This window comes from Apodemus sylvaticus, chromosome 8, assembly GCF_947179515.1.
Source record: "Apodemus sylvaticus chromosome 8, mApoSyl1.1, whole genome shotgun sequence".
NCBI lineage: Eukaryota > Metazoa > Chordata > Mammalia > Rodentia > Muridae > Apodemus > Apodemus sylvaticus.
In genome coordinates, this window is record NC_067479.1 from 48,369,535 (window position 1) to 48,384,667 (window position 15,133).

The following is a 15,133-nucleotide window of genomic DNA, read 5'->3' on the forward strand; positions in this document are numbered from 1 at the left end:
TTACATTACATATTTGTTCTTAAATTTTTAAATGTTAGATTTTTTAAGGTTTTGCAATTTTTATTTTGAAGTAATTTCAAACATAAGAAAATCAAAGAACACAATTAAACAAAAATTTCTATTTCACCTTCACCCAAGTTCCTTGTTACAATTCCAGCCTGTTTTGGTCTTCCTACTACTTCACATACATGTGTACACCCAATTCATTTTTCCCCCATCAACAAATTGAGAGCAAGCTGAAGTTATGATAGCCTGTACTCTTAAACATCAGAGCTCATTATTCTCTGAAAGCAAGAACTCTAGCAAATTTAATCACTCCCTAAAGTTGCTAAATAAGAAATTTATGCAACCATACTAACCAACTGATACCCATGTACATGCTCTCAGCTGTACCCACAATGCCACTTGTTCCTATGTGAATGAAGACCTTGCAGGAAGACACAAGCCACGTAGCTGCTGTCACTCTTCAGTCGCCATCAACCCAGGGCAGTTCTTCAGTTGTCTTTCATGGACTGCAAAGTGTCCCTTAGCGCAGGACTGTACTGTTTTTCTTCATAGTCTAACTCAAATCCTCAACTCTCAGCAGGATTCCTGGCAAACATGCTCTCTTCCCAGCACAAGGCTTGAAAGGCACACAGTGCTAATGTAATGTCAATTTGTTCTGCCTGGTCACGTCGACAGTGACTATAAAAATATCACTTTCCTATTTTAAAGTCAACTGAGTGTTTTGCAAGAAGATATTCAAAGATGACATTAATATACATGTATACACACACACACACACACACACACACACACACAGCTTTTCATACCTATTGGGTAACATTATCCTCTGGCCATGACACGGCCACTGTCATATTGAAATCGGAGCCACTATGTTTACCAACATAAGACTTTCCCAAGAATGCCTACTACCATTCCCTGGTGGAAGGAGAGCAGGTTCACAAGGCAGGCAGTGTATGAGCATCTCTCCCCAGCAGTGCACACAAGGTACTCACGAGGCTGTGCACTAGGCCCATGGCATGCATCGTGAGTACACGGTGTGGCCAACTGTCAACTCCCCTGGCTCCTGTAAATACCCTAGCTTAAACTCTCTGGTGCACCAAACTAGAATTGGGTGGAGTCACTTCCTTATTATGCTGTGTGCTCCATCTGGGGCAAGGAGACACTTGGTCACATCTTCCCAGCTCTGATCTGTGAGCACTGAAAAGCAACATGATCATGTTCACGTCTCCAATTCCAATCCTGTACCTCAGGGTCCTTTCATGTCTTCCTCTTTTCGTGTTCATAATCTTTCTTCAGCAGTGAGATATTTAACTCCCACTACAATAAACTTATCCATTCCTTTGCTCAGCTGTATTTGTTTATTTGCCCCATAAATCAAATCTCCCAGCCACACCCACACCTGAGTGTTTGCTTTCCACTGTTGCACCATTTCTTGTTATTGGCATCAACTGCTTCCTTTCTCAGAAGAGAAGACCAAGAAAAAAAGATAGGTAAGGAAAAGTAAGAGGGGTACAGGAAAAATAGGAAGATGGAAAGAACATGAAATGAAGAAGATGGGGTGGACAGGACGCATATACTCACTTTTAAAACGCCCTCCACAGCCATCTTCCCTTCGTGTCCTAGTAAAATAGTGTAAGGATACACCCACTGGATTGCATGTTCAATTGACATCATGGGAAAGGAATCCTATTTGGAAGCAGACATATAGAGAGGTCAGCAAAAACTCAGTCACAAACAATGTACATATCATGCTGAAGCTGCTTTATTTTTACAGAAGCAGAAAAAAAGTATCTTGCAGCAACGTAAAAGAGCAGAGGCTTCTTTTCTTCCTGTCCTGCATCGGATCCCTGAGAGAATCACACCCTCCTGGCTTTTCTCTGTATTGCTGGTCCCCTGCTTCTTTATCTAGCTCTGGCCTTGTTCTGGAGCTCTAGCTCAAATCCTTCAGCTCTGATACAGACCCTGTGGTATCTAGATCTGACACACCGGCAGGAGCACTTATCTCCCCCACCGGATCACTCAAAGCACATTTCCATCCTTTATTACTAATCCCAATTAATCTCATCTACATCCATCAAGTCTCACAATTATAGCTTCAAACTTAAAACCTGTTCATTAGCCTCAAATTCTTCCCCCACATCACACTGCACTCTAGTCTGTTCACACCATTCAGGGAGTTAGGTCCTTCTCCTGGGTCACTGTTAACAAGCTATCGAGCACGGGAGCCGTGCTCTGGACATACAGGGTGCACCAATTCTTAGTGGTTTTGCACTTTAAGAAAATACTGCCTTTACCTTCCAATAGCTCAGGAAACCTTGGGTGTGGAAGGGTTCCTGTGGAAGCAGGGGTGGCAATGAGTTAACAACAGGGGCTCCTAACTGAAGAGTTTATGAGTGGTTGCTTTGCTATCTTTAAACTTTTTTTTTTCAGATTAGAGAATTTTCAATGTAAAAATTTCTGAGGAAAAATGAAAAGAGATATATAGAATTTAGTAAACAAGAAGTATGCGGGATATGTACAACAATGTAAACAAGAGATAGGAAAGCTGTCTGACTACCTGCAAACACTAGGGAAAACAACAAGCTTAAGAGTCTTATTTCAGCTGATGTCTTCCTCAGCAGGGTCCTGGTCAGCATTTCAACAGCCTCCTCCCATTCCCTGCTGTGACCCAGGGTCTCCCTCCTCTCCCATCTGAAACAGAGGAATCTCCATTGCCATACAAAAGATCACAACACACTCCATCTACCTCAGCTGGGCCATTCCTCCCCCACCATAAAACCCAAGCAGGCTTATTCATCAACAAAACAACTCACTGTGGGGTTCTAACCTCTGTCTCTACCACAAGCACTCAGTTCTAAGGATACAACTTGTTCTCACTCTGCAAACATTCCTGGCCTGTCTGTGGCTGCACATTCTGTATTGCCCTCTGCCCTGAAGGCTTTCCCATCATTCCAGTCAAGACACCACAGGCTTTGGGAAAATAACTGTGTTCCCTGCAAATGTACTCGGGTCTGCTCTTAGGCTCCCTACATGCGGCCCCACTTCCTCTCCCTTCCCACACTTATAAAAGTCTTACAAATGCAGGCTGCTGGTAGGCTCCTGGAGCCATCTTTTTCACAAGTTGGGAGACCTGCCAGCACCTAGAAACCTATGTCCTTTCTAAATAACCAGTGACTCCTGGGAGCTAGGGTAGGAAGGCTGCCTCGGCTGCCTTGCCTCAGGCTGGGTCCGAGTAGCCATCTGTTTCCCTAAGGTGTATCTATCCTCTGGTCAGCCTGAAGCTGTCTTTCTCTGGGAACCTCCAGAAGGTGCACGTCTACCTCTCCCTTCAAAACTGCAAGCTCCCCAGAGACCAAGCATCCACTGGTGTCTGCACAGTTTGTTCCAGTGCACACATCCACCTCAGGCCTTTTATAGAAGAAAATGACAAGGTAATTCAAGTAACCAATCTCCAATGATAAGTTTCAATTCACCTTTGCCACATTTCCCGTTTGATTATTTCACACTTACCAGGATTTGAACTGCCTCTGGCAGACTATCTAAGGGAAAGTCTGGAAGCCCGAGTGTAGAGGATTCTTGGGAGCAGAGGGTTGTCGCAAAGGACAAGAGCTGAGAAATCCTAGCGGAGACAATGTTCAAATTATATTTGAATAACTTTAACATGTAAAATATACATTGCATATAAAATAGGCTGATTTCATTAATCTAAGAAACATGAAATACACTATGAATTCTTAAAGAACAATGGTTCTTAAAATATCCCATTAAAAATTCAGAAACTGATTGGCTATCTAGATGTTTCCTCTAATCTATCACAATATGTGAGGATTGCACAACCTGGTCTAAATCCATCATGGGAGCCTCAGTCCCACCTTCCTAAAGCTCAAAGCTAAGGTATAGATGCTGAAAGTATTTGAAGGAGGAGTCACAGTTCTCAAGTCCCCCCTTTGTGCTGAAATCCTTAGGCTCCTGCTTCACTCTTGTCTGTCTGCAAAGGCCGACTCGTACTTCTGGACTGATTTCAATGTGCATGTCTTTGTGAAGGAAGCCTCTATAAAAACTCAACAAACTAAACTGTTAAGCAACCTTTTTAGTTTAACAATAACAAATTTAATTTTTAAACAAATTAAATGTTTAATCATCTAATATTTATAAAGTATACTTACTTCTCAGCAGAAACATTGGCTCCAACTGAATATAATAGTTTTAATTGGTCCTAAATAGCAGAAACATATACAACCAATTAATAATGAATACAACAGATGAAACATAAACACTTTATAAATAAACCAAACTTTTAAGGAGACACTAATTTGCAGCATTTCATGATACATTCTATTTAATAAAGACAAAGGCACCCTGTAAAGAAAAAAAAACAGCACCAGGGAGACTCCACAGCCTTCTGTGCATAGCCTGCCAGGAGAGTGATCTCCCAGCAGCACTTTCACTTCTGAGCACAGAGGTGAGATCTCAACCTTCTCTCTGGAGGGGACCTGCTAGGAGCACACAGGGCATAAGATCAGTGGAGCAGGTGGGACAGAAGTGTTCCCACCACAATTTGCACCAGGGAGCCAGGAAACTCCACAGCCTTCTGTTCACAGCCCGCCAGGAAAGACAGATCTCCCAGCAGTGCTTTCACTTTTGAGCTCAGAGGAGTAAAGACACAGGCTTACAGGCCACAGGAGGAACAAACTCCAGCCAGAGACAACAATACCAACTAGCACCAGAGATAACCAGATGGCGAAAGGCAAGCACAATAACCCTACCAAAAACCAAGGCCACATGGCAACATCAGAACCCAGTTCTCCTACCACAGCAAGTCCCAGATGCCCCAACACACCGGAAAAGCAAGAGTTGGATTTAAAATCGTATCTCACGATGATGATCAGGGCTTCAAGAAGGACTTAAATAACTCCCTTAAAGAAATACAGAAGAACATCGGTCAACAGGTAAAATTCCTTAAAGAAGAAACAAAAAAATTCCTTAAAGAAATACAGGAGATCATGGGTCAACGGGCAGAAGCCCTTAAAGAAGAAACACAAAAATCCCTTAAAAAATTACAGGAAAACACAAACAATCAAGTGAAGGAACTGAATAAAACCATCCAGGATCTAAAAGTGGAAGATTAAAAACTCAGGAGACAGCAGGTGTTGGCAAGAATGTGAAGAAAGAGGAACACTCCTCCACTGCTGGTGAGATTGCAAGATGGCACAATGTTAGACTCTTATAGGTCACGGGTACACTGAGGATGCTTACCCTGCAGGCTGATATTCTCATGTATGTCCCCTCCTCTTCCACCACCCTCCTTCCCTCCCATTCGAAATCAGGAAATCCTCTCTGTAACTTTCCCCTTGGAAGGAGGAGCAGATATGGATTACTTGAACTGGATGCCTGAGTAAGGCATATCCAGGAGACCCGGCTGCAGTTCCTAGCGCTCACATCAGTGGCTTACAACTACCTGAATCTCCAGTTCCAGAAGATCTGATGACCTGGCACATGCATGATACACACATACATGCAAGCACTCATGCATACATATGAAATAACAAAAATCAGAAGTCCTCTGGTCACTTAAAAACACTGTGGCTTTCAAGAGAGGGAAAACTTTAGACTTAAGACTTGGGACTTACTTCTCCCTACTGCTGCCTGCCACCCGTTCCATGCACAGTAGGCCTCTTCCCTTGGCACTCTCGGCTGCTCCCTGCACTTCAGTAGCCAATGGATCTTGCTCTTCCAATGGGGCCTTTGTGGCTTTGGCAGTCACCTGCTATTAACTCCCAGGTTTCAAGCAGGTTCTCCTAACTGTCACTGAGAATGCTGCAAAGCTCCCGACCTCTGCCTCTGATGGGCTCAGCTTCATCACAATGGGAAGGTTTCACCATCCTTGGTATCAAAGACTCACTGGTAGGCCCTCTCCCGGCCCATGGGAAATCAGACTGGTGTTACTCTGGAAATCACTCTGGAGGTTCCTCAGAAAACTGGGAACGACACTTCCGGAGGACCCTGCTATACTACTCCTGGGCATATACCCAGAGGATTCCCCAGCATGCAATAAGGACACATGTTCCACTATGTTCATAGCAGCCTTATTTATAATAGCCAGAAGTTGGAAAGAACCCAGATGTCCCTCAATGGACAGAAAATGTGGTATATTTACACACTGGAATACTACTCAGCAATTAAAAACAATGAATTCATGAAATTCTTAGGCAAATTGTTGGAACTGGAAAATATCATACTAAGTGAGGTAACTCATTCACAAAAGAACACACATAGAATGCAGTCACTGATAAGTAGATATTAGCCCAGAAGCTCAGAATACCCAAAACACAAACCACATATCAAATCACTTCCAAGAAAAAGGAAGGAGAGGGCCTGGGTCCTGGAAATGCTTGATGCAGCATTGTAGGGGATTGCCAGAAGAGAGGAGTGGGAGGCGGTTGATTGGAGAACTGGCAGAGGGAAGAGGGCTTATGGGACTTAGGGGGAGGGGGAACCGGAAAAGGGAAAATCATTTGGAATGTAAACAAAGAATATAAAAAATGATAATAAAATAAAAAATAAAAAATAAAAGTGGAAGTAGAAACAATAAAGAAATTGTCACAAAGTGAGACATCTCTGGAGATAGAAAACTTGGAAAGAATTCAGGAGCCATAGATGCAAGCATCAACAACAGAATACAGGAGATAGAAGAAAGAATCTCAGGTGCTAAAGATACCATAGAAAACATTGACTCAACAATCAAAGAAAATGCAAAATGCATAAAGCTGGATACCCAAAACATCCAGGACACAATGAGAAGACCAAACCTAAGGTATAGACAAGAGCGAGGATTTACATCTTTAAGGCCCAGTAAATATCTTCAACAAAATTGTAGAAGAAAACTTCTCTCAGTGAGGTAACCCAGACTCAAAAGGTGAATCATGGTATGCACTCACTAATAAGTGGATATTAACCTAGAAAACTGGAATACCCAAAACATAATCCACACATCAAATGAGGTACAAGAAGAAAGGAGGAGTGGCCCCTGGTTCTGGAAAGACTCAGTGAAACAGTATTCAGCAAAACCAGAACGGGGAAGTGGGAAGGGGTGGGTGGGAGGACAGGGGAAGAGAAGGGGGCTTACAGGACTTTCGGGGAGTGGGGGGGGCTAGAAAAGGGGAAATCATTTGAAATGTAAATAAATTATATCGAATAAAAAAAAATTAAAAAAAAAAAAAAAGAAAACTTCTCTAACCTAGAGAAAGAGATGCCCATGAACATACAAGAAGCTTTCAGAACTCCAAAAAGGCAGGACCAGAACAGAAAGTCCTGAAGGCACATAATAATCAAAACACCAAATTCACTAAACAAAGAAAGAATATTAAAAGCAGTAAGGGAAAAAGGGCAAGAAACTTATAAAGGCAGACCTATCAGAATTACACCAGATTTCTTACCAGAGATGATGAAAGCTAGAAGATCCTGGGCAGACCTCATACAGACCCTAAGAGAACACAAATGCCAGCCCAGGCTATTATACCCAGCAAAACTCTCAATCATCATAGATGGAGAAACCAAGATATTCCATGATAAAAACAAATTTACAAAATATCTGTCCACAAATCCAGCCCTACAAAGGATAATTGATGGAAAATGCCAACACAAGGAGGGAAACTACACTCTAGAAAAACCAAGAAAGTAATCTTCTTCCAACAAACCCAAAGGAAGATACCCACACAAACATAAAAATAACATCAAAAATAACAGTAAGCAACAAACTCTATTCCTTAATATCTCTTAACAACAATGGACTCAACTCCCCAATAAAAAGACATAGACTAGCAAAATACTTCTCATGTCAATCTTCAATTTGATCAGAAAGTGTTTGTAATTCACCTTCTAATTAATTTAGTAATGTTTCTTATGTCTATCATTTTATCTGCATTATTTTTCACGATAATCTTCAATTTTAATATCTTTCTATATATTTCCTCTATTTTATCAGAATTGTTTTCAATGTAAATCTTTGATTTTATCACAAACATTTCTAATTCCACCTTCAATTAATTTAGAGTTTTATATCTACCATTTTATATGTTAAAATTTTCCATGAAATAGTCAATTTTAACATGCTTGTCTATTTATTTCTTAAATTTTACCAGAAATATTTTTCATGTAAATCTTCAATGTATTCTGAAAATGTTTATAATTCCACCTTCAATCAACTTAGAATTATCTTTATGCCTATCATTTTATCTATATAATTTTCATGATAATCTTTAATTTTAACATGTTTTTCTATATATTTCTTCAATTTTATCAGAAATACTTTCCATGTAAATCTTCAAGTTTATCAGAAAATGTTTATAATTCCACTTTCAATAAACTTAGGAATATTTTTATGCCTACCATTATTATATCCATATAAATTTTCCAAGATAATCTTCAATTCTAAGATGTTTTTCTACATATTTTCCACGAAAATCTTCAATTCTATCATAAAATGTTTCTATCCCATATTTCAATTAATTTAGCAATGTTTTATATGTCTACCACTTTACTCTAATTTTCCATGAAAATTGTCAACTTTAACGTGTTTATCTGAAATATTTTCCATGTAAATCTTTAATTTTATCATTAAGTGTTTTTAAATCCAAAAAACAAACAAACAAACAAAAAAAAAAAACAAAAAAAAACAAAACAGGGGACTGAAGAGCACTGACTGCTCTTCCAGAGGTCCTGAGTTCAATTCCCAACAACCACATGGTGGCTCACAACCATCTGCAATGGGTTCTGATGTCCTCTCCTGGTGTCTGGAGTACATCTACAGTGTACTCATATAAAAATAAATAATAAATAAATAAATAAATAAATAAATGAATAAATAAATGTTTAAAAACAAAAAGGAGGGGGTCTAGTGAGAGATTAGTGGTTAAGAGCACTAGATACTCTTCCAGAAAAACTGAGTTCAATTCCCAGCACCAAGATGGTGGCTCACAACTATCTATAATTTCAGTTCCAGGGAATCAGATGCCTTTTTCTAGCCTCTATGGGTACTAAACACATGAGTGTGTCACACAGGCATACATGTAGTCAAAACATTCATACACATAAAATAAAAGCAAAAATAAAAATATACTAATGTTGATATAGAATTTAATGTCTTATTATAAGTAAAAAACCATTTCATGTTCTAGGTCCTTGGTTTACTTACCTGAAAGGGTAGAAAATAAATATCTCTGGCTTGAAATCGAGAACGGAGTGGGGGATCTAATGGATTCCCAGTGTACCTGGGCACCGGCAAGCCCAAGGCGATCACTCGGAAATTTTCGCTAACTCGGACAATCTTCCAAGCATCCAGCTCCTCTTTAGTGTGATCCTATGAAAGACAGAGATCAAACACTTCAGCAGAAGTGATGAGGACTGCAGCTGCCAGAGCCAGCCACACAGCCTGAAAGGCCAGAGCTGCCACAACAGAAATCACACCCAGTGCTGAGAGGGGAGTGTCTGAGAACTCTCAAAATCAAGCTGCGGAGGAAGGCAGCAAAACAAAGAGGATCCAGATGCCAAAGAAAGCTCACAGCCTGAAGACTGTGCTGGTAGGAGGGAGAGATAGCCCAGACCCCAGGAACAAAGAAGCCAGAGACATTGCAACACTCTAGTCCATAGCACAAAAGAAGAGGGCCAGAGGGCAGATACTATCAGAAAGCTAGACCTGTTCTAGGCTTAGCACTAGAGTAGAGGCTGCCCATAGACCTAAACAGAGAAGTGTACTTACAGGGCTACTTCTATTAAGGCGTGTGGCTAATACCATGTTTTTAAAAATTCACTTTTCTGATTTAACTTTTCAGAATTTCACATTCACATTCCACAAATTTCACATGTAATCAGCCAATACAGATAGACAACATTACATGAGTGAACAACACAGCAGTCAGAGGAGTCACCTAACTAACATGCCCATGGCCCAGCGTAGGCAAGGCTGAGAGAACAGCAGCGGGCTGCTCTGGAGACAAACTAGGCTGTGACGCAGGCGACTGACAGAAGCTCTAGCTAAACTACCAAAATTACTTGTGACTTTACTCCAGGAGCCTCAATTTTCTCACATATAATGTGCGAATAATATAACTTACATGATGCTGAGAGCCACAAAAAGTAAGTATTAGCATTTATGTGAATGTCCACATATACCTACAGGCAGACGCCTGGTAAATGTGCCTTTCTTCAATTATCAGTGACTCATCACAGATTCAAGGTATTCTACAAAGTCTATAAATGTGTATATGTATGTATGTACACACACACACACACACACTTTTCAGACAGCATTCTCAAGTTGTGGTTAGCAGGCCCTTTAGGGATGTTGAATGACCCTTTCACAGGTCTCCTAAGACCATCAGAAAACAAAAATACCTACATTTCAATGTGTAACAGTAGCAGAACTACAGCTATAAAGTAACAATGAAAATAATCTTATGGTGGGTCACCACAAAATGAGGAGCTATATTAAAGGACTGCAGCATTAGGAAAACTAAAACGCACTGTTTTAAGATTTTTAAGGCCACCACTTTGACTAGACCGTCCAAGAGAACAGCAATATTATAGCACGGAAGTATTTAACAGGCATTCCAAACCTTCCCTGTCGTCCTTGTGTCTGATTCTCCCAGTCTCAGCAAACCGCTAAGCCCCCACCCCCGCCTTCTATGATCCTGTTGGCTTCAACCTATCCAACAACTGCAGCTCTGCAAAGACAGCATGCATGTCACTAAGGTGGCTGCATTTGCAGTGAATTGCCTTCCATTTCACAGGATAAGCACAAATGCTCAAAGCTCAACAGAAGAACTTAGAAACATGGGTCCTTTTCTGAGCCCTGCTCATTGGGGGCCCCTTGAGCCCCCACTTAACTATGTTTTGCAAGCTTTTAACAATTGGCCTTTTAACAAAGGCCAAAGCTATTTGGCCTTTACTCCTAAAAATTTGTTTCAAGTTAACTCCAAGATCTTAAGGACTTAGCCTTTTTAGTGCATGACAGAAAAAAGTCTGTTGGATGGTTGTATGTATCAAGTTTTAAAATAAACTTAATCATAATTAAAATCACAAATTAAACATTTATTAATGTAACTCTATTAAGTAACCCGAAGACAGTATGCCACATACACTAGAAAATAAATGTTTGGATGCAGACTTGTCTGAAATCCTCAAAACACAGATAATCAGAATATTAAGTTTATACAAACTAGTTATTTCTATAATAATAAAACTCTACCTTCCTCATCTAAACAAAACCAATAAGAGAGCAAGAAATAGATCAGACAGATGGTAGACATGACAGAGAGTGAGATGAAAGAGAGAGACAGGCAGACTAGGGGCGCATGGTACATGTAATTGAGTCTGGAGGAACATGCATCTGATGCTAACATAGCCAGCTGGACAGAAATTTAGATACTTTAATAACATACTTGTATCTTTCAATCTGACAATCAGATTATTAAAACAATGGACCCCAAAATAAGTAAGACTCGCCAGGGATCTCGTGCTGGGAGAAGGAAAGGGCACCAGCAGAGAGGAAGCAGTCTCTGTGGAAGAGATTTCAAACAGTTCTAACAATTCGCCAGCCACCACACAGGATGAGACTGAAGCCTCTGCACTGATGGACAGTGGTGGGCGGAACCACACCTTGACCAGGACTGCTTAGCTGTCCCCCATCACTCGCCCTCTAATTAAACTTAGACCTCTCCTCAGGGCCCCACAAACAAACAAGGATTTCAGGGATTTGTTGGATCCCTTTGTCCCACTTCCCAATGTGACTACATGAATAAGTCTCCACTTTTTCTGGTTCCACTTTTACTTTGGTTCTTTGGGATGGCCTATTGAGGGTAGGTGGGCAGACCTGCCTTGGGGCACAGGGTGAGCCCCAGGTTGATAACACATGCACATCTCTAGGGTGTGTCTCTCTCTGCCACCCAATACTTGAGTCACAGGTACACGCAGCCATGATCAGCTTTTGATGTGGGTGCTGGGAGTCTGAACTGTCTTCATGTGCAGAACAATTAGTCTAATCCACTGACTCACCTCCCTAGCTACAAGTTTTCTGAGATGATAAAATTCAGTAACTGAACCTAGTCAAAAGAAAGTGGAACCTCAGTTATGGCAATTATATTTTTTTAACCACATTAAGTGTTAAGAAGGATATAAGTATTAAGAAGGATATATTCCTATACCTATATTCATGAGATACTGAGGAATCAGAAATATTTATCAATAAAAAGTCTGTGTTTGTGTTAACTACTACTTGGGAAAAAACAATGTAGATAAATCCTTCTCGTTTGATGATGCTCGTGCCTGGTGTGTTAAAAAGCCCTTTGTACTTCTCATGTCCTGAGTTTGTATCCAAAGCAATAATATATTCAGTAAATTCTACTGTAACAATAAAGAATATACCAATGTGTTGGTATGAAGCAATATATGTGCTTTAAAAGTAATTCTGTGCTTTAGTAGTGTTTTTCTAAAAATTTTACTAAAACTAGTAAGTAACTAACATAATCTCCAGTTCTGCAGAGTTATTTTATAACAGAAAGTGGCTAAAGGAAAGTATTCTACATGATATCCAACCTTTCTTAATGACAAAGTATAAATTTTGCCTTTATTGTCTATAATAAACTATAATAACATGAAGGTATAAATTTAGCTTATTCTTATTGATGAAATCTACAATCATCTACCTATATTAGGAAGCGATCGTTTTTCCATATATCAAGGAGAAAATGACCAGAGTTAGGACAACACCGTGTGGGGACTTCCACAGACTGCCACACTGGTTGTGCACAGGAATTAGAGCATCAGTACAATTAGAGACTCTCCAGCATCAATATCTATTACCTAGTGGCCGGTGTCCTGGGCCTATGTAAGCAGTCTCAGAGTGAAGTACAAGACACAAGGCTGGAGAGAGGGCACAGTGGGTGCATGCACTGGCAGTGTGTGAGGACCCGAATTGAATCTCCAGAACCCATGTAAAACCCAGACACATGAAATAAACATCTGTAACCCCAGGGCTCCTTCAGGGAGATGAAAGGTGAATACACACACACACACACACACACACACACACAGAGCAGTATATGATGCCACTTTTGAGCAAAGTATAACAGATTAGCACATGCATATCTGTAAATAAAAATGTGAGATAGACAGACTTCCAGTCCCATAGTGTCGCTCGGCTGCAGAGGCTGCACCAGCTGCTAAGAGATTCAGTGTAGTGCAGCTAACACTCAGTGACCAAGGATGAAGCGCCTCTCACTGCTTGCCTCACCGCATAGGCCTTTGAGAGCCCTCCTTGGACAGGGAGTGAAGAGTAGGGGCTGCTTTTCCAGAATTCCTAGCATGCATGTGATGGCTCACAACTGTCCATAAGTGTTGACCTCCTTGTATGCATATGTCACATCATTTATTGCACTGACTATTCATTTAGCAAAATAGTTCATGAACATCAGATGCTAAGCATTCTTCAAAAGGTATGAAAAAAAATCCCTGCCTATTTAAGACATGTACACTGGTAGGGGGAGGAGGCAGGAAACCAGAACATAAGCAGCCCTACAGAGGGCCAGGAGACAGCACCGGGAGAGCTGAAGATCACAAGGGCATGGATGAGGGGAGACTGCACTGTGAGCAAGGGGATCAAGGGGAGTTCCACTGGTAATGTAACAAAGACTTGAAGGGGTTGTAGGAGACGAGCAAATACCTGAGGAAAACCATTTCAGGGACAAAAAAAAAAAAAAAAAAAAAAAAGCCTGTACAAAGCCAAGCCTGGACCAGGGAGAGAGAAGCCTACTGAACAAGCATAACATAGTAGTGTGAAGTTGTAGACACGAGCCAAAAGGAGGCAGATGGAAAGGCTGAGGAAAGAGCTGGCAGGGGCCTGAGTATGTGGGTGTCCTGGTGCACTGGAAAGGGACCCCAGTTCTGCTCTGAAACAGGAAGCCACTTGGCTCAGAGCACACTACAGATTCATATTTGTTTATTTTGTTTTGGTTGAGTTTAGAGTTGTTTGCTTCATTTTGCTTTTTGAGACAAGGTCACGAGCATCCCTCTGGGCCTACAGTTCACTAGGAACTGAAGGGTAACCTTGAGCTTCTGACTCTCCTGTGAAATGCTGGGATCACAGGCAGAAGACACAGGTTTCAAATCAACCACTGACTGGGGTGTCAAGTACAAAGCGAGAACAGGGACGGAAGCAGGCAGGAAATGCTGGTGGCCTGGATCATCAGGTATTTTACATGTGTGAAGGTTTAGCCTGCGTGTATATGTACACACCACATGTGCACCTGGGACCTTTAGAAGTCAGGAGAGAGCAGCAGAGGTCTTGGGACTGGAGTCAGAGACAGCTGCAAGCTGTCAAGTGAATGCAGGGAAGCAAGCTGGAATCCTCTGAAAAGCAGCACCTGCCCTTAACCACCGAGCCATCTCTCCAGCCCCCAGAGCATCTTCCTAACACCCTATTCATGTCTGCCAGTCCCTACTCAACACTGCATTCTCTGAGTTAAAGAGCTGGACTTTTGTATCCCAGATGCTCAGCACTGTCTAAAAGCCATTGCTTTGATATTTGTTAAAGAAGGAAAAAAGGAGAAAAATGGGTAAGAGAATAGCTATTGAGGTGTCAAAGAAATGGGGGAACCCAGCAATCCAGGTCTTTGCAGATGGAAGCCTTTTAAAAATCATATAAACTCGTGATTTATTCAGGCAGTTTGCCAAACAGAAAGTCCACCTGAGCACTGTCTCAGTTCACAGCTGCATTTCACAGACTCGCCCCACGCCCGGCAGCTGGCTTTCCCATGCTTACTTGGAGAAGCTTGTCATAGCGCTCCGCAGACATCAGGAAGCGTCCATCTTCAAGCTGCATCTCGCGGTTCTCCAGCAAGTTGTTCAACACTGGAAGCACGTTCCTCTCTGCCTTTTCCAAGCCTTCTAAAACCAGCGTCCTGCCTTCCGTGGCAGCCCGAACAGCACACTATTTCCAAGAAACACAAAGGCAAAATGAAATCAGCAAGAGCATCAGAGCCTGCCTGATTACAGTTGCACTGAAACTAAGCTTGTTCCTTGTTCTAGAGACGGAGAATCAGGACGGGTGGATTCAGTCTTAGTTTTGTTGTCT

At 41.4% G+C, this 15,133-nt stretch overlaps 1 protein-coding gene across 1 annotated transcript in view; it reads right to left on the minus strand.

Annotated features, from left to right (window-relative positions):
- Vwa8 (von Willebrand factor A domain containing 8) overlaps positions 1–15,133 on the minus strand; it is a 335,644-nt gene that overhangs the window by 239,769 nt on the left and 80,742 nt on the right. Inside the window, exons 5-9 of the mRNA XM_052190877.1 lie at positions 14,822–14,989; positions 9,200–9,364; positions 4,173–4,222; positions 3,517–3,625; positions 1,588–1,692 (exon numbers count right to left, since the gene is read on the minus strand). Coding sequence (XP_052046837.1) covers positions 1,588–1,692; positions 3,517–3,625; positions 4,173–4,222; positions 9,200–9,364; positions 14,822–14,989 — 597 coding nt within the window. The remainder of the gene's footprint in view (positions 1–1,587; positions 1,693–3,516; positions 3,626–4,172; positions 4,223–9,199; positions 9,365–14,821; positions 14,990–15,133) is intronic.